General features: G+C 41.5%; 1 protein-coding gene across 8 annotated transcripts in view; it reads right to left on the reverse strand.

The window, feature by feature from the left end:
* CHL1 (cell adhesion molecule L1 like) overlaps positions 1 to 20,660 on the reverse strand; it is a 364,319-nt gene that overhangs the window by 26,942 nt on the left and 316,717 nt on the right. For all 8 annotated transcript variants that reach the window (XM_084840333.1, XM_084840331.1, XM_084840332.1 and 5 more), the window contains 7 exons: positions 19,160 to 19,284; positions 14,414 to 14,515; positions 13,995 to 14,192; positions 10,629 to 10,699; positions 8,626 to 8,845; positions 3,900 to 4,015; positions 2,846 to 3,050 (listed from right to left, as the gene is read on the reverse strand). In XM_084840333.1, the coding sequence (XP_084696459.1) occupies positions 2,846 to 3,050; positions 3,900 to 4,015; positions 8,626 to 8,845; positions 10,629 to 10,699; positions 13,995 to 14,192; positions 14,414 to 14,515; positions 19,160 to 19,284 (1,037 nt within the window). The remainder of the gene's footprint in view (positions 1 to 2,845; positions 3,051 to 3,899; positions 4,016 to 8,625; positions 8,846 to 10,628; positions 10,700 to 13,994; positions 14,193 to 14,413; positions 14,516 to 19,159; positions 19,285 to 20,660) is intronic.

The raw sequence follows: 20,660 nt of genomic DNA on the forward strand, positions 1-20,660 counted from the left end.
TAAGCATGCAATATAATTCAATTTGGGTCTGCCAACCATATCACAAAGCACACACACATGCCCTTTGAACACATTAGGCAAAGTTCTAGAGCTGTGTGCTAAATGTGCATTAACACTCAGAATATGGCCGGCATGAGGAGGCATAAATAACAGAGGCAGCCCCAGAAGCACAACACCAACGATCTTTCCAAAGGCCCTTCCCCATATTTGTTAGAATCTGAATGGACCAAGCATAAACAATTCCAGTGGCTGCCTTGAACAGGGAGGTGAAAGGGCAAGACCCCCTCTACCAGCCCAGCTGGGACCATCTGCCACTTGGCTTCTCCACTCCCAGAACTGTCTTTATCAGGACTTATTCCAACTTGTAGCCTCAGATGGAAAGGCAGGACAGGTCCCTTACTTCAGCTCAGCTGGGACCAGCTACCATTTGGCTTCTCCTTTCACAGAACTGACTCATGCAGGGACCTAAATGTGGTTATTTTCCTCTTACAACCTCCCCTTTCTCCTTTTGCATAGTCTATTAAATGTTCACTGACAGAAAGGTGGTATATAAGATCCGAGTTAGAAAGAGTGTGAACCACTGCCCAGGCGTAGCTACGCTAAAATCCTGGATTTTTCAGTTGTTTTCTATACCATGGAAGACCATGAAAAAAGGCATCAAAATTATCTAGGAAGTCCCTTCTTCTAGACAATGGCTGTGTCTAGAGATGTCAGAGAAATCCGCAATGGATTCAAATGAGTTTGGATTTCCACAAATCCGACCCATGGATTCCACAGCAGACCGGCTTTTTCCAAGTTGCATGGATTCCACACACTGTTTTTTTTTACTTTCTGGAATAGTATTCAAATTTAGTTGTACAAAAAAGAAGGGGAAAAAATCACCAACCAAAAATGTGCATTTCCCCCCATAGGTTAAAGTGTGAAAATGTGGATTGGGGAGGGGGGGATTTGTGCATTTTGCACTTGTTCACACTTCTGGGGAGACCTGTGCAAATTTGCATTAACTAATGCATGTTATCACAAGTGTGCATTAGTGCTAATGTGAATTAGCACAAGTAGAATAAAATTCTCCTACAAAACATCCGATTCCATCAATCAGTGGATCAGAGGCACCTGACAACCTGTGAAACACAGACATAATGGATTTAACAAAACCCATACATTGCTTGGTGTGTCACTGCATTTTTTGTCTCTATGGTTAGTACTGTTTCTGTAAATGTCAATCATACCTGTGACTCATTGGCTAAAAACACTGAAAGGCAGGAGTAGGCTCATTTGCCTCCCCATCAAAATGAAGACCCAGGACATTATTTAGGCATCCAATTTATTATTCATTTGTTATTAACTAAACCAAATACAATCTGCACATGTCTACAAATAAAGGCTATGTGCAGGCACCCACTCAGATCCAGAAGACAGATGGGAGAGCCTCCCAACATGTTCTGCTGGGCTTGGGTTTAGGTTTTAGGCACCACCCTGGTTTTAGTTACCAGGCCAATTAATTTGTTGATCTGTGCCCTTTATAGTCCATCCATTAAAAAGTGGGCCCCTGTCTGCTCCACTCTAACCCCGCTAGTCAGTGTTTGATGTACCAAAGCCTCTAGGGGGTAAGTTCCACTGGAGCGTGCCCTCTTCACTTGTCTTCTTTCCAGGCAATGGGGTGGGGAGGGGAAAAATCACACCCAGCATAAGCATGGGAAACACCATTCTCACAAAACAAATGGGCAGCATAATGCCTGCATATTTTACCCTGTATCTCTGGTTCTACAGGGGTTAGAATCTATCTTTAAAGACGAAAGAAAGAAAGAAAGAAAGAAAGAAAAGAAAGGAAAGAAAGAAAGAAAGAAAGAAAGAGAAAGAAAGAAAGAAAGAGAAAGAAAGAGAAAGAAAGAAAGAAAGAAAGAAAGAAAGAAAGAAAGAAAGAAAGAAAGAAAGAAAGCAAGCAAGCAAGCAAGCTAGGGATACAGGCCAGCTAATGGTGCAAACTAGTGGGCAGTGGGTGGCTTTATTAGAATCCAGATAAAACCTGGCCAACTGGACAATATGGCAAATCTATGTATAAGAGTACTAAGTAAGTAAGTAAGTAAGTAAGTAAGTAAAGGTTAGCCACTATGCACACTCCTACTTTTTAGGTAACAATTTGTTTCCTTTCCCATCTTCTCGTACAGAGCCCAACAGGCACACATCTTTCATGCTATTTTACCAAAGAGATTTAGTTCACAGACATGTAGGGAGACTAAATGTTTCCTGTTTTCTCACTCCTTTGTAATGTTTGAGATGGGACTACCCATGCATTGCACCACCATCACAGAGTGCAGCTATGTATGTTCATGCATCTGTCCCTGGGTAGAGACATCCTGTGTTTTTTATATTAGGAAAAAGTGTGAAAATAGAGAGAATCTGACTAATGCTTCTTGCTCTTTTCCCAGCCTCACCCACCTCCTGCAATTCCGAATGTCTGAAGCTGCTCACATGGGTCATCTAGTCTAACCTCTGACCGATGCATGTCCATGATGTTCTTAGAGGTTTCCAAGGAAGGAAAACGGTATGAAATATATTCAGATCAAGAACAATGACAATGGTTGTGTGACACCCAATGAATGCATAACCGCTGTGATTGTTTCTGTAAAGCTGGTAATTATTCATCTGCATTCATTGGTCCAGCTGGTACAACAAACAAACGTTTGGGCACAGAAACACACAAAATCAATCTAAAGCTCATAATTTCATCGCTCTGACTGTGAGAATGCCCACACGGGGAAATAACTAGCACATCACACACATAAATACATTTATTAATGTTGGCTACTGTTTCCCTTCATCTCCCTCATTTCTCATTCTTTACCTCCCTCTGGGGTTTGGAATTCATACATGAGGCTTTCTGGGCCAGGTCCTTTGGAATTAAATGCCAAAACTGTTAAGCGGTATTCACTAAAGGGCTCTAGACCAGGAATCATTCCATCGTTTCGGTCTCCATTAAATGTCAAGGAGTGTTTGTCAGGGTGATGACTTTTTCCATCCTGACGACTTCGTATTTTCCAGTAGTTGACCTGCAGTTAGGGATGTATGAGAAATTTCTTTCAGTGCATTTTAGACCAGCGTTGACCCAGTTAACATCTTCCAGAACTGAATGTGGACCCGAATGCAATCTGTGATTGAAATCCTCTGACCTTATGAGGTGAGTCATGGAACAAAAAAAGTGCATTTACAAATGCATACATTTGAAAATATATATGAAAAAATGTAGTTTTGAAAAATACACACAGATGTGCTTTAATCAATGGGAAAAATGTGTACAATTGATGCATAACTTTGGGAAAATGCGCACAAAAATAAGCACAAATGTTCATGCGAAAAAAAACCCATAGGGTAGTATCCAACTGTGTCATACCACTAGAGCAAATGACATTATGCTAGTGGAAACTAGGTTCTGAACTATGCGCAAGAGGAGAATCCAACTAAAGTTACGTTTGCGCAAGCACATTTGCGGAAGCACAGTAGCATAAGCAGTTGCATGACCTGTTGTGCAAGCAGGTGTCCATATGCTTGTGCAATCCAATGTGCAACCAGTCACATATTATACTTGTGCAACCACTTGCACAATGGAAAGATTTGTTGAAGCTCTGCTAGTGCTATTTGGATTTTCAGAATGACACCATTGGATATTGCCCAAAGCTCGCAATCTGATATGGACACAAGTTGGAATGAGCTTCAAGGTGGAATTCAGAGGACCTTGACAAGCTTAATTTCAGTTGATTCCTGCATCCCCACCTGCTGGAAAGGTCTAACTGAACCTTTGAGACAGGGTGCAAGTATGACATACAGTACTTCTCCTACTTTTTTTTTTAATGAGGATTCAAAAAGCAGAGTAAGGGAGGGAGGGAAAGAACAATAATCACCTTATAGCCTTTGAGGTGGCCACGAACTCTGTCCTTTGGAATTGTAGACCAGATGGCTTTAGCCAGAGTACTGTTGATGACATGCACTATTACATTAGAAGGAGCGGCTTCTGGAACTGGAAACACAGGAAGGTGATGTTTAGATTAGACATTCAGCATAGTCAATTGTGAAGTTGTGCTTACATGCATGTTGAGTTTAAAATAATGGCCAGCAATGAGTTATCTTGGAGGACCACTTTTAGAAGAGAGCAAGGGTTAAGGGATCAGAGCCTCAGACACTACTCCTTAAAATGGACTGCCAACAAGTAAAGCTACCACAAATATGTCACTTTCTCAACACCTCCTTTGCTCATTAGCAGCTGTGGGGGACGTCTTTCTGGTTCCAGACTGGGCCCTGTGGCCTACAGGTGCTGGTCTGAGTTCAAAAGAATAGTTCTGATTTACTCAAATCCAGCCACTTTTAGGTTCCATCAACCCTCCTATGAGCAAGCTGGTTGTAATATTTAGATGTTACAGTATCCAAACTAAACCTCCATCCGTGCCTTGCGAAGTCAAGGCTGTAGCCATATGCACATTTACCTGGGCAGAAGTCCAGCTGGACTTGGTGGGACTTCCTACTGAATAAGCCTGAGCAGAATTGGAGTTTATTAAATACAGGTGCGACCTGCAACAAAATGTTGCAACGTGGAGTGCTTCTTGTTCAGTGTTCCAGCCATCCAGCCACACTCTTTTCTATGATATTCCATTCCCTCCCTCCCTGGTTTTCCATTCTTCCTTATGACAGCCAGTCCCCTTGGGCTGTTTGTGCCCCCCCCTTTTATTTTCTTTGAAGATTGTTTCTACTTCTGCAAACCTTGAGGTTACCCCAAGTCTGCTGATACTTCCCCCTTGTGTGCTGATTTGTAAGGATGGACGGAAGTCCCTTACCTGGTCCCGCAGCTGTTTTCATTGGGGGGAGAGGCACTCCGTTTCTCCTCCCGAAATTCTTGGCAGGGGGGAGGCGCCCCACCCCTCCCAGCCAAAATTCAGGCCGGGGGGGAGGTGCCCCACCCCTCGCCGCCGAAATTCTGGCCGGGGGGGAGCGCCCCGTCTCCCCGGCCGTGAAATAAAAAAGTACATTGTAAAAAAAACAAAAAAACACCATGATAGGCTACGTAACGATTTACGTAGCCTATCACGGCTAGATTTTCAAAGTCAGCCATGATAGCGTTGCCCTTATCTTCGCCGTAGACTACGTAAATCTTTACGTAGACTACCTGTACCCAAATAAGGAACGCAAATGGGAGCGCCCATGGGCGCCCCCATTTGCGTACGTGCTTTTTTTTTTTTTTCAAAGTCAGCCGTGATAGGCTACGTAAACATTTACGTAGCCTATCATGGCTGACTTTGAAAATCTAGCCGTGATAGGCTACGTAAATCGTTATGTAGCCTATCACGTGTTTTTTTTTTCAACTTTACTGGGAAATGGCGGCGGCAGCAGCCAGTCGGAAGACCGGCCGCCGCCCCCACCGCCGCCGAACAGCCACCGAACCGCCGCCAGGACCCGCCGCCGAGAGGGACATTCGCACGAGGTAAGTCCCATCCCGGGGGGGGGCGGGGGGGCGGAGAATTTCCCCACCAATTTCGGGGGGCCGAATGCATTGGCATTCGGCCTTCCAGAGATTCGTGGAGAAATTCTCCGACATCCCCACTGATTTGTCTACATAATCATAGTCACTCAGAGAAGAAGTTCACTATTAGTATATTGCATATTTCCCTAGGACTGAACTGATGACATTTGATCTCATCTGATCTTGGAAGCTAAGCAGGTTAGTACTTGGATGGGAGACTGCCAGGGAATCAGGCTTCCTGCATGGAGCAGAGGGTTGGACTCAATGGTCTTGTAGGCCCCTTCCAACCCTACAATTCTATTATTCTAATGCCAGGTACTGGCCTGTGCACTACAGGGGGCAGAAGCTCCACATCACAAGAACTATGCATGAATGCATACCAGGAGCACTGCCTGCATGTATATCAGGGCCCCTTCCATGCCCCTGTAGCAAACCACCTCAAAAAAGGGCTGGGTGCATTTTGCAAGAGAAGAAAATGCCCACAAAATACATTCCACCATTTTAGGCTCCGCAAGTATTTCTTTAAAACTGAGAATGAACTTCACATGTCTCCTACAGTATCACTCCCATGCATATTTAATATTTATTTAATGTTAACAGAGTGATATTATCATGGGGGCTAGAATTTTTCTTTAGTGAAAACTCAGATCATCAGTCTCTAAAAAGAGCTTGCAGCCTGCAAATAAATGTCTCAAAAACTCTATGTGGTGATGTGGGTCTATTTGGGGCCCACCCCTACCTTGGAAGCATTTTAGCATGTCTAATTAACAACCCTGCTGTCTGGCTGAAATAATAATTCTTATCTGCATAATTGTATGACTGTACAATTTTAAACAATTTTGTAAACTATTTGCTGTCCTAGTCTTAATCTCCTACTGCTAAATGCTAATCTGCTGTGCATATTCCATTCACATCAAGGACTTTTGGGTCTCCCAGTCTAAAGGACTACAGTGGGGTTTCCTCTTCTGTAGTTTTAATCCTTAAATCCACATAAAGTTGCGTTGGGGTGGAGTTTTTTTCTTTTTCTTTTAAAGCTGCTGTGCTTGCCGATGAATGTGATATCCAGCACTGCAGCAGGGGGTTTATAATCTTCTCTCTCTCTCCGTGTGTGTGTATGTGTCTATATAATATATTCTCTATCTCTATCTATCTATCTATCTATCTATCTATCTATCTATCCATCTATCAACTCTCTAAACAAGATAAAAGTAAAAATGAAAATTGCAATGTAGCAGCAGAGAGGACGCTGGAAAGGCTGTTGTCCAATTTTCACAACAGGGTTGCAGAAGCTTTCAGTCTCCTGTATTTTACACAAGAAACAATTCCTTTGTGTGATGGCTCCACACTTGCAGTTATTTTATTAGGGTTATGACTTCCTGGGCACTCTATTAAAATCCACCACAGTACTTTATGACAGTGGTGGTTATAATGGGAGGGCAGGAAGGAAGATCTAGCTACCATCGACTAATGTAATAATGTAACATATAATTCTGGGTTGCTGAGATGGCAAAGGGATATTTTGTGTATTGCAAGTTTCAGTAGAATGATACTGATTAGGAAGAGATAGATGTCAGTGAGGTGTTTTAAAACTTAAACTAATCTACTTCTTTTTTCATAGCAAATCCTCTAGTCACAGCTGGGGCAATACAGATATTGGTGTCTGAATGTAAGTTGAAACGGAGATAACATTTAAGTGTAATATGTAGCTGGTTGGGTTGTGCCATTGTGAAGTATTTGTTTGTTATGTTGATCAGTAATGAACGACATCATTGTTACCACTGGGGAGAGGCACTACAGAAGGAGGTGGGCTAGGGGAAAGAGTGGGGTAAAGAAGTGGTTGGAGACAAAACTAGGACATGATTAGGAGATATAGTTACTCAGCCTGAGCAGGGATGTAATTCCCAGTTTTTTGAGACACTAGTAGGGATATTTTGGCCCAGACTTAGAATCTTCACAAGAAAGCTTGTTCGTTGGATGATCACTAGGAGAAGTTACCATGTGGTGGCTTTGACCTGTCAGAAATGACTATGCAAATCCACCCTTTCTCAAATATATAGCTTTGGCTATTGGGCGGTTAAAGAAATTAAATGAATAAATAAATGAATAATCTACCAAGTCAGAATTAATTACATGACAATAGTTTGGAGTCCCACATTTATGTATGTATGTATGTATTGCATTTATATCCCACCCTTTCTCCTCTTGCAAGGAACCCAAGGCAACTTACACTATCCTCCTCCTCTCCATTTTATCCTTACAACAACAACCCTGTGAGGTGGGTTGGGCTGAGAGTCTGTGACTGGCCCAAAGTCACCCAGTGAGCTTCCATGGCCGAGTGGGGACTAGAACCCGGATCTCCTGACTCCCACTCCAACGCTCTCACCATTACACCACACTGGCTCTCTCTATTAAAGTGAAATGTTGCATTGCATTATCATGAAATGGGGCATTCATTCCAACCACAGATAAGGCAAAAAGAAATGACCACATTTTTCTACATTTCTTTTGAAAATTGTGCTTTACATGGCTGTGCCACTCCCACGCCCTGGCATATCCCAAGATCTCATATCTTGGGATGTGTTGGCATATGTTTTGCACCTCCACATATTTCATGCCACTGGCATTTTAATCATTTAACTCCCAACTGGCCAGTGGAGGTAGCCATCTCCTCACCACCACCAAATGCCCTGGCAACAGTGCTTGACCATGACATAGTATCATTCCAATTGGGCCAGTCTGCAGCAAATGGAAATGCCACTGGGTGCTTTGACTGCAGCTCTGCACTACACCACTACAGGCAAAGCTTTTTTTCTGCGATAAGGAAGAAACAACAACAACAAAAAGGACACAAACCCTTGCTACCACCTCTTCTTAAATAATAGGAGCTTCTAAACACACATGCACACGCATACTGAAAATAAATGGATTTCAAAGAACCGCCAAAGGTCACTGAAACTACCCCCCATGTTTGCAGCGTGCAACTGTCCCTGTGAAAGTGTGTGCATGGAACAACATTCACCCCTGCTCTAGTTTCCATAGCTTTGTTCACACTTCAGTACTGAGCTTGAAAATCACCCACATAGCATTCTTTGTATACAGAGTTTTCCATTACTTACTGTCCTCACTTGAATAGCCTGTTATTATATTGGGTTCAGGGCCAGATCCAAAGTTATTCACTGCTTGGACTTTGATATCATAAGGTACAAAGGTGGGGGTGTTCTGCAATATCAAGAAATGTTTTTGCACTGTTTCTTCTTCCCATTCAGCAACATCCTGCTGTCTCCAGTTCACTTTGTATTCCAGCCCTGGTCCATTTTGCTCCATGGGCTTTAATGGCTGCAAATGAAGTCAAAATGAATCAGGCTTTGTTGTTGTCATGAAAACAAAAAAAAAACAAAAACCTGCAGCTGAAAGGACAAACCATTTTACAGAACAGACAGCTATAATTCTGCAAGGCAGGAAAAATTAACCCACAAAGATGGTTTTAAGATAACTGAAGGAATGAATACTGTGGCTTTTCAAAAGCATGTAAGAGATGAAACAGATGGATTGAAAGCATGGAGATTATTAATCATATACTTTTATGTTGGAGACATTACTCCTCAATTTGCAGGAAGTTTACTTTTGTTTTACTGTGAAAATCACATGAAAATGTGTTATCTTTAACGTGGTTACAGTATGACAGATTCTTTTTTAATGTTCCATAGCAGATTTGTCCATTAAAACGTAAGATTACTCTGTAGAGTATTAAACATTCAACAACAACAACAAGAAAAATCGTAAACTATGTCTGGATAACATAATGGATAATACTATTTTTATGGCTCGTTCAAGGCATTCTTCTATCTAGGATTCATTTATACAATGGTAATATGAATCAACTTTCTGTTTTCTTTCTTCCCCTCTGTCTCCCTTCTGTCAACATTTATAATGTAAGTTCTTTGAGGGCAAGGACCTGTGTGTGTGTGTGTGTGTGTGTGTGTGTGAGTCAGTGTGTGTGGGTATTTTATGTTCTTTTGTAAACTGCCATGTTCAGTAATGTGCTTGTATAAATAATAACTGGTATCATATTTTAATGCAGGCAGATAGCACGCATGCACACACACAGGGCATGAATCAAGAATAGTTAGCTTAACTTATAGGGAATTTATAGGGAAGAAAACATGTGCATTAATGAGGATGACATGAAAGCATCATTTCTACAGATTCTGATTAGGAAATGACAGTCCAGAAGCCATTTAAATGAAGCAAGCCATATAATGTGAATTATATGACTGAAGCTACCAGTGTTAATTCACAGAAAACCAAAAGCCAGAAGCCACTATTATGGGCTCTCTTTCTCATTTTCCACCCAGGAGCTGTTGCATTTAATGAGAGAATCTCCTGTTATTGAGGGGAGTGGGAAAGGGTGGGATCAGTTGCAGTAATGAAGCTTTATTCTTTCCATCAAATTTTAGACCTCCTTAGCTAGCTTCACATCATTTACAAGTGAAGTATGAAGCACAGAAGCATTGGTAAGAAACAGGAGAAAGGAAGATGTGAGGTAATATTTTAGCAGGAATAAAATGGAGAAGCAAAAACATTGTTTCAAAGAATTTTTTAAAAACCATGTATTCAGGCCCAAGCTACATATTACTTTGAAGACGTAACAAGCTGAAATGTTTTTCTTTCCTATTCTAAAGTAAGTACAGGGGTCCTAATCCACACTGAGGCCCTAGTGTGGGGCTAGGGGGCTTAAACCTTTGTCCCCCTGCTGTGGTCCCAATCCAGATCAGTGCCTCCCTCCCCCCATTTTCCTTGGGCAAGGAAAATTACAGGGGCAGGGGGATAATACACACTGGCACCATAGATTGGTGGAGGGCAAAGGGTTAAAGCCCCCTACCCTCCACACTAGTGTCCTGATACAGATTAGGGGGTCCTGCACTTACTTTAGAAAAAAGAAAGAAAGATGTAGCTGCTACATATGTCTTCAAAGTAACATGTAGCTTGGGTCTCAGTCCAGTGCTATGTATGCTTACTTGGAAATAAGTACCACTGTGTTCAATGGGACTTATTCAAAAAGTATGAGTGAGCGAATCATAACAATTGTGTGCATTAACGTTGTTTAAAAAAACATTACCTCCCATGTCATGTTCATCTCGTGTGGTTTAGATGCTTCAACTCTGATGTTTTTCGGGTTCTTGTCTGGAGCTATGCATCAATAAAATACAATGCAAGAGTATTTTAATTAATCAATCTTTAATTCTTTCCCCATATGCTTGCACTTGCTTCGAATTAGTAAATGATGGAGGAACTGTCTTCCTCATTATTTGGATTTCCTTGCAATGATAATTATACAATGAATTATGCAATGAAAAAGCAGTAAATAAACTCAGGAAAACCTCAGCCGAATTCCATGTTTACAATGCAATAAAGTTATCGCCTTCAACAACACACTATACTTTTTGTGGTGGTTTATGGCATGTGCTGTTAACCATGAACAGCTCCTTGTGATACTAATTCAAGCAGCAGAGATATCATGAGTTAAGGATTGTCTTATGACAGACATCAGTACAGAAATCCAACCTAGGACTCCCTTGGATAATAAGATCAATTGACATATAAAAGGCGCAATGAAAAAAAACATGCATGGGATATGGTTTCAGTCATTTTGGTGAAAACGACTGGATAAAAACTAAATGGTAGTTTCACAAAGCACCAGATGTTAATGGAATTATTCTAAAGCGATAGCCCTATGGGACTGGGAAAACAGAAGGTGTATGATTAGTATGAGGCATAGAACTGGAGAGCCGGGGAGGCACAGAGACAACGTTAAAAAAATGTTAGGAGAATATAAATGAATAAGCCTTGCAGAACAGCTGTTCTATAAAAGTATTTTCAAGAGCCAGTTATTTCATGTTATACCAAGAGAAATTGGTTGGGAACAGAAATTTGTCCAAAGTCCCAAGCTGCTATGAGACTCGCTATAAATCTTACTAAATGCCCTATCCAGACATGACATCTATGTACATTTAAAAAGGCTAGATTGAATTTTAAAAGCACTGCATTAACTCATGTAGGAACTGTAGATGAATTGGGAATGCTATCTCACATTGCCCTGGGATGAAGCACTCCATTTCAAAAGAAACCCATTCTGTGGATCTGCATGAGAGACAGACGAGGGGGTGCATCTTCAATGTGGGAAGGGCAGCAATTCCTCTTTCATTTCTTTAGGGCCACGTGTTTGCATTTTCATCATGCATATAAAACCCCAGTATCATCAAGTAGTATGCAGCAAAGAAAGGGAATGCTCACAAAAGACTAGATTGACTATGGTGATAATTATTTGCAGCTCTTTGCTCTTGCCCTTTGGCATTCCATTTGTTTTTTAATCCCATGAGAACATGAGGAGACCCTTTCTGGATCAGACCAAAGGTCCATCTGGTCCCTCATCCTGTTTCCCATCGTGGCAAAGTGGATGCTGACGGGAAGCCAACACGAAGGGGCATGAAGGGGCATGAAGGGGCATGCCCGTGCCCATTGCTTCCTCTGCCACCAGTGGGTATTAATGGCATACTGACCATGGAGGTCAATTTATGACTAACAGTCACTGATAGACCTGTCCTCTGAACTAGTGGAATCCTCCTTTAATGCCAATCAATTACATACTTTATGAAGAAACACTTCATTTTGCTCATCCCAAATCTGCTACCAATCAATTTCATTGGCAGCCCCAAGGTTCTATTATTATAAGAAAGGGAGAGAAACCTCACTCTATCCACACCATGCATGTTTTTATACACCTCAGTCACATGGATCGGGAACCCATGGCCCTCCAGATGTTGTTGGACTCCAACAATCATCAGCCCGAATCAGTACAGCCAATGGTCAGGGATGATGCACATTGCAGTCCAACAACATCTGGAGATCCCCCATCCCTGCTCTATCATGTCCATCCTTGGTCATCTGTTTTCCACCCAAAACTAAAAAGCACCAAATGCTTTAGCCGTCCTTTATAGCAAAAGTACTTCAACTCCATAACAATTTTGATTGACCTTTTATGCACCTTTTCCAGCTCTGTTATATCCATTTTAGATCTGTCAACCAAACTGTATGAAGTATTCCAAATGCAGACACAACCTGAATTTATGCAAGGCATTATCTTCTGTATGGAACATGGCCTTGAACAATGTTATGTCCCTATCTAAACAGGATGTTGGCTCCTTAAGAATACACTTTAAAGCAGCCTCCCTCAAGCTGGTGCCCTCCAGGTGTTTTGGACTACAACTCCCAGCATTCCTGACCATTGGCAAAGCTGGCTGGGACTGATGGGAGTTGAAATCCAAAATTTCTGTAGGGCCCTAGGTTGGAGAAGGCTGCTTTAAAGAGAGAAAGAGATGTGTATATTTAAACAATATTTTTACAAACAGTACTGTTCACAACAGGGTCAAGCACTACAAAGATTCTAGCACATAACCAGTGAGCAGGTTCCTATTCTCTACCCACCATCTAGCTCATAAGTTAGTCTAAAAAGACTAAATCTGCACTCTTATACCCACTTCCCTGGGAGTAAGCTGCACTGAACTCAAAGGGGCTTACTTCTTAGTAAACATGCATAGGGTGGCACTGTTAGAAAGCTAGAATTTTCAAAAGTCAAAACAAATACTCTGGCTATATCTCAAGAGCCTCTTGTTGAGGGTGAAAGAGGAGAGTGCAAAAGCTGGTTTGAAACTCAACATTAAAAAAACTAAGATCATGTCATCTGGCCCTATCACTTCCTGGCATATAGAAGGGGAAGAAATGGAAGCAGTGACAGATTTTACTTTCTTGGGCTCCAAGATCACCGCAGACGGTGACTGTAGCCATGAAATTAAAAGACGCTTGCTCCTGGGGAGGAAAGCTCTGGCAAACCTAGACAGCATAGTAAGAAGCAGAGACATCACCTTGCCGACAAAGGTCCATCTAATCAAAGCTATGGTTTTCCCAGTAGTAATGTATGTCTGTGAGAGCTGGACTATAAGGAAGGCTGAGCGCCGAAGAATTGATGCTTTCGAACTGTGGTGCTGGAGAAGACTCTTACGAGTCCCCTGGACTGCAAGGAGGTCAAATCAGTCCATCCTAAAGGAAATCAACCCTGAGTGCTCATTGGAAGGACAGATACTGAAGCTGAAGCTGAAATATTTTGGCCACCTAATGCGAAGAGAAAACTCCCTGGAAAAGACCCTGATGCTGGGAAAGACTGAAGGCAAAAGGAGAAGGGGACGGCAGAGGATGAGATGGCTAGATAGCATCACGGATGCAATGAATATGAACTTGAGCACGCTCCGGGAGAGAGCGCAGGACAGGAAGGCCTGGCGTGCTATGGTCCATGGGGTCACGAAGAGTCGGACACGACTGAACGACTGAACAACAACAAAATATTAGGTGCATGTGCATTGGTATGTCTTATTTATTCCTCATATACAGTAAAAGAAAATACAAGAAATGGGCGATAAATAATATATACCAGCTGGAGGCGTTTCATATCGTTCTGATGGTTCGCTAGGCTGGCTTCTTCCAACGGCATTAACAGATATAACACGGAATTGGTAATTTACATAAGGGGCAAGTGGTAAAATAACTGTGGTGTCATTCCCTGGGAGCCTGATTAATTCCTGCCACTTTCTGGGCTCCCATCGGTTCTCTTCAAATTCCACAATAGATTCTAGAAAGGACAAGGGAAGAAGACACAGCAAGCAATGCATGTGAATTAAGGAAACAAACAGCCCTGGAAACAAACAGATGAGAAGGGAAGAAAATGATTAGCAACAAAATCCCTTCAACAATAAAACCAATTAAGCACAGCTTTTAGGGTTGTTTATTCGGTTTTGATCACTTGCTGTCACTTTACAAAAGTGAGGCAATGGCAGGAGAAATCCTTCTTACCATTAATTGGGCTATTGTTATTGCTTCCAGCGTTCCATGACAACTTAACACTTCTGTTCCGCTTTTCTGAGAGGTGTAGGCCTTGTGGTGGGTCAGGGATATCTAACAAAAATTGGAAAGAAATGTAAGAAGAATGGCATTTTCCTGTGGGGTGGCTCTCAGCCAGAGACACAGGGATATTTCACCAATAATGCTGTATTTCCAAAAGGGACCATACAAACCATCAGAAAGAAAAAAATGTGAGACCAGCATGTCTTCCCTCTGCCTCAAACAGTGACCCGCATTAAAACAGCTCATAAGAAAGTACTGGAAAAATCACACGATGGCTTCTGACATTAGGGTTGCACACATGACCCTCTTCATGCACTCATGCTTGGGGTCCAGGCCATGTCCTTGGTCATGTCCTTTTCCCATCAGTTATCAATATCTCATAAGAAAACTAGCCATATCAGCAAAGAGCCCTGTGACGCTTTAAAGACTGACACAGTTATTGTGCCATAAGCTTTTCAGGATTAAAGTTACACTGCCAGATAGATAAATTACACCAGCCTACAATCCCACATTTAGAAAGGGGCTTTCTGCTTCCATTTTAAATGCAGGATCACGACGGACTCCCTTTACAAATGCTTCCTTCCCCTCCGTTCCCCACTCTTTTGCCCCCATGTCTGAGTCTTCCATACGTTTCATTGCTCTAGCTCCTCTTCTTGCGGCTTTTCCTTTTTCATGGAGGGAACTCAAATGGAACTCGAGCGCAGTCATTTGATAGCTCATTAACTCTGATCTTTTAAAAAATTGAATAAAGGTCATTTAGTGCGGGAGATACCCTGGAGATTAACAACGTCATCTGGGCTAGATCTATATTACTGCTTTATAATGGCATTAAAGTGCACTGATAACTGTTGGGGCACATTGCACATTCAATATACCAATTTTGTAGTGTTATTTCCTGTTTTTTATTCCACATTATCCAATATACTGCAACAAATGTCATTGTGTGTCCCATGAGGTATAAATGTGCAAGAGGGATATGGCGTTACCATGATGGAATCATAATGATATGACATAAGGTGTAGATCTGGCAGTCATCTTAAGGACCCACAAACTTCCGTGAGTAACCAGTCTCAACAGAAGGATAAAAGCTCCATGTGAACAAGCCTTTAGTATGAGTGAATTAAAAAAAATGCAAAATACCAAAAAGATCAGTTCTGTGGAACACTGGGTAAGAGGAGAAAAAGAGTGCAATAAATGAATGTTGTTTTGTGCGTTTTTTAAATACCCACACCATAGGTATTTTTAAATGCCCATACTCTAGTATGCCAGAATACCTAGGTCTTTATGGAGGAGCAGCACAGAAGGTTATCTCCCTCTCATTTAAAACAACTGGATTAGAATTATTACTATAATAATTCTATAAACGGCTTGGGCCAGGTTATCTGAAGGATCGTCTCTTCCCATATGTGCCCGCCCAGACCCTAAGATCATCCTCAGGGGTCCTTCTCCGGGAGCCCCCACCAAAGGAAGTGAGGCGGGTAGCTACCAGGAAGAGGGCCTTTTCTGCTGTGGCTCCCCAGCTGTGGAATGAGCTCGCTAAAGAGGTTTGCCTGGTGTCTACATTGTTCTTCTTCTGGCGCCAGCTGAAGACCTTTTTATTCTCCCAGTATTTTAGCATTTTAGTTTTCTAATCTTTAAGATATGGTATTTTAAATCTGTATTTTAAATCTCTGCATTGCTGCTAGGTTTTATTCTGGTTGTACTGTTATATTGTGGTTTTAAGCTTTCATATTTTATATTGTTTTATGCTGCACTCTGTGGTTTTAATTTTTGTGAACCTCCCAGAGAGCTCTGGCTATTGGACAGTATAGAAATGAAATAAATAAAATAAATAAATATTTAGTCCAAGGAGCAAAAAGAGCATTTAAGGCTGCAACCCTAGACTCACTTACCTGAGAGTAAGCCTCATTGAACTCAGTGGGATTTACTTCTGAGCAGACACATATACGATTGCACTGTAAGTTTCATAAGAACCCCATGAGGTATACACTACTTTGCCTTGGGTCTTTGGAATGAGATGTGTTGCCTAGGGCAGTCCTAATGAAAGGGGGCCAGGTAGCGGGGAAGGCTCTGCTAGTAAAAAGAAATCTCCCTCAGAGCCAGCTTTGATGGCATTCAATAGATTTCAAGGTATCAGTGGAAGGCCATGCAGCAGAAGGAGGTGGTAGAGTGGTCAAGTGGTAAAACTCTACCACTTCAGGCTGAAGCTGGAAATTCCCACATTTGAATGTCCCCAAATATAAAATATTCCCTAAAAGTAGCAGACACCCCTGCTGCCCAATCTAGCACCTAAAAGAGAAAGCTTCTGACTGACCCTGATCCCTGCTGTGCTAATTTTCTACTTGCATGGATTCCCCCCCACACACACACTTTTTAATGGAGTGGATCATTAAAAATGTGCTCTCTCAGCTCCAGCCTGAAGTGATACAATCCACTCTACCACCACAGAACTCCATAACCACCACCACCTAATTTTGCTGCTAATTTCAATCTGGTCTAAGTTTTAGTTGGTGAGGCTTTGGTAATCTTGGCTATCCTATTTCTTAGTTTGGCTGGGGAGGCAATTAAGAATTCTGGGAATATACACAGAAGTACGGAATGCATTCACAGCCAGTCTATCAGGAGCAGTCCACCAGGTCTCCCCAGGTTTGGATGTGCAAGAGCAGCTAAAACAGGGGTGGCCATCTAGAGGTTCTTAGGACTATAACTCCCATCTTCCCCAACAATTGGCCATGTTGGCTGGGGCTGATGTGAGTTGGAGTCCAACACCATCTACAGAGCTGCAGGTTCCCTTCTCCTAAATAGGGTAGGCCTTGCTAAGTGCCACTTTCTTCACAGGAGAGTTGTGCGTGAATGAAATAGTTCCATGTGCACCCAGAGAATGAAGGGCAGGCAATGGGGAGAAGAGGTTTATTTCTCCAGGTCAGCATTTATTTCAGTCATCCTCTCTGTACTGCTAGTGGGGTGAACATAATCCAATGTTTTTTCTGTGTATGACATATGATAATTCCTTCTGCTTAAAGGAAGACCAAAAAATAAAAATAAAAAATAATAATCACTGCTCCAATAGCTTAGAAATGCTCCCCAAGAAAGGTCAAATTCTATTTCTTGTCTCAGCCACAGCAGGATTCTTATTAAGCAACTGTCACGGTAGCAGGAAAGCAATGAGGCAGAGGTAAAGGAGGATCCTGCATAAATATGTGATTCTTTATAGATTACTAAAAATAGAAGTGCTGGATCTTTAAAAGGCAGCAAGAGACATGGAGGTCTGCAAGCTAGATTTGAAATGACATATATATTGAAGCTAAAAGGATCACAGCTGGGGGTAGCATTTTTAGCCCCATGGTGGGACTGGCAGCCAAGTACAATTTTAATGTGTTTAAGGAAAGGCATGAGGCAGGTGGGTGGGGAGTGGGTGGGTTGCTTTCATCCAGATTCAAAATGAATCCAAATTATATGATGTCCATTCATTAATATGTCTGAGAATTGAGGTCAAAAACAACAGACTTCAGTTTTGTAGTGCCTGTGGAATATCAGGATACCATTCTGAGCCATTACAATATTTAGCGGGGCTAAAGTGGAATTCCTTTTCTTTCGTCCTACAAATAGCTGTGCCAACACCAACAGGGATGGGGAAGGGGAGGAACCCCAAAAGGCAAGAATGAGTGTGGTGGGTAAGGAGCAAGATTAGTTGGACTTCAATGCCCCATCTGAAGTTATTGACAAGGCAGTGATATCTGTAATTTTTCAATGTCCTCTTCATGCCTAGTCATCTCCTTAAAATCATATATAATAGTATCAACTTTGGTGACTTCAAAACACACGCCATTGTTGTGTGAAAGCACAACCTCCTGAAGCTAAACAAGACTGGGCCTGGCCTGTGCCTTGGATGGGACACTGTCTGGGACTCTACGTACACTGCCTTGCATTACATGTTGGAAGAAATGTAATCCATCTATCAATAAAAAAGATATATACCAAAAGTCACTGCGCTGAGACTCTTACATATGCACAGTAACAATCCAAAAGCTGTGGGAGGATAATACGTTCACTAAGTTTAACATCCAAGAGGAAAATAAGTTCTGAAAAGCTCTAAACAGGGATGGGCAACTTTGGCAGGTCCAGGGGCCATTCCCCCTCCAACCCGCCTGGGGGCTGCACTCTGGGGGCACCATGGTGCAGCCCTCCCCCAATAACAACAAAAATGCCACTACAGATTGCTATACGGGTCAAATGTAGCTTCAAAACAAGCCCAAACTGGCCCATTTAGCACTCTGTAGCACTAATGTGGCCAATTTGTTTGTTTGTTATTGTTTTTGCTGCAGCAGGGGCTGCACCAGAGGGGCAGTGTCTTGCCCGCTACTTAAAGCTTGCCCACTACTTTAAGACCATTTACTTGGTCCTAATAGAGGTATTAGCCCACTCTGGTTTTGTTTGTTTGTTTGTTTCTAATGGGATTGACACAGTTAACTATGTTTTTTATTTGTTTTAGAGAACAGGGATCCACAAGTCCCATGGTTTGAAGTGTGACATGTGCCTGCACAGTAATGAATCTGATTAATATTGCAATGGGTCCTAAAATTCAGGATGAAATTCAGTGGTTAGTAAAGCAGCACAAAAAAATGCTTATTTCCTAGATGGATTTAAACCAGAAGTAATATTTAGTTTGTAAACACAAGGACAAAATTCACTTACCAAGGACAGTGATGCGGGTATCATCTGTAGCACTGTCAAGAGATGTACTGCCTACACAGGTGTACACTCCCTGATCTTCTAATTCCACATTTGGTATAAACAATGTATCCATCTCAATTATTATTCTGTAAGGGAAAATAGAAATGATATATGTATGACAATAATAAAAACAAGCATATTAGGATTACTCTTCTTTGCACCCACCTTGCAAAGTCTGGAAGTCTACACACGAAACAAGCTCTCAGTAACCAAGTCATATTTTACATGAACTGTGCTAAAATTACATTTCATATAGCAAATTGATTGCAAACATACACACACATGCAGACACAGAGAGCAGGTGTTCTGAGCATTAACTACTAGTACAGTTTCAAGCACCTGCAACTGAACTATATCAATCTGTTTTATAGACATCTGGAGATTATTAATCACTGTAGAAGTCCATAAGGTGCTATGCAGCTATTATTTATCATTTCAGTTACTCTGTGAGACAGTTTTCAGAGTTCCAATAAATAGAACTTTGGAATTTTGAGAATATCTGAATCTTTTAGAGTGCAATCCTATGCATGTTTAGACAGAAAAAAGTCCTACAACTTCCAGCATTCCCCAGGCAGGTGCCTGGGAAATGCTGGAAGTTGTAGGACTGTTTCTGTCTAAACATGCATAGGATTGCATCCTTAATGAATTTACAAGGTAGACTTCTTCCTTTTTACTTGTTCTGGCTAGAATTGTTTACTGCTATAACACATGATCTAACTATGTGAATTCCATTTGTATTTAGTATGCACATTCAGCTGCTTTGGTCCATGCATGTATGTGTTCAAATAACTGTAGGTTTCTGGCTGCTGAATACAAAATATAACACGGACTTCTTTGAACAGTGCCTTTACCACTAGAGGTCCCTCCAGGACAGCTATGAAGCCCTGTTAGAAACAGAAATCAGAAACATAAGCTACTTTATTATCTTACTGAGAAAGAAAACAATTCTAATTCTCTGTCCACTATTGCCAATCTCATAGCTTTCATAGGCCTTAAAGATTCACACTGATCCTTAAAAAAATGAACAAGAAAAATTCTATAGCCTTCATTAAGAAAACTAAAATATATTTTTTCCTTAGTGAGTTGATGAGATACAATACAGGGATAACCAATGGACTGTATGACTTACACACCACCATGGCCAAAAGATTCCTATGACTTAGTGCACAATATTTTTCTAGCTGACTGTGTCATGACTGTTTTATATGCATGTCCTATTATTGTTTTTATGATATTTTCAATATTTTTTAATAATTTTTCAGTTTTCATTTACATCAGCAAAATATGACCCATCAACAGTAATTCACAATTGATAGACACTAAAGAGACCAAGAGAACACTGTTATTCAATTCGCCAATTGACTATTAGCAAGTGAGTCATAATCTGTGTCTTCTTGTCTTTTGGGGTGATGCTATCTTTCAAAAAAGAGGAGTGATTATCTAGTAAACATTGCCTGGGAAA

This window comes from Heloderma suspectum, chromosome 2 (assembly GCF_057233095.1).
Source record: "Heloderma suspectum isolate Gila_16-S chromosome 2, 16-S_ref, whole genome shotgun sequence".
NCBI lineage: Eukaryota > Metazoa > Chordata > Lepidosauria > Squamata > Helodermatidae > Heloderma > Heloderma suspectum.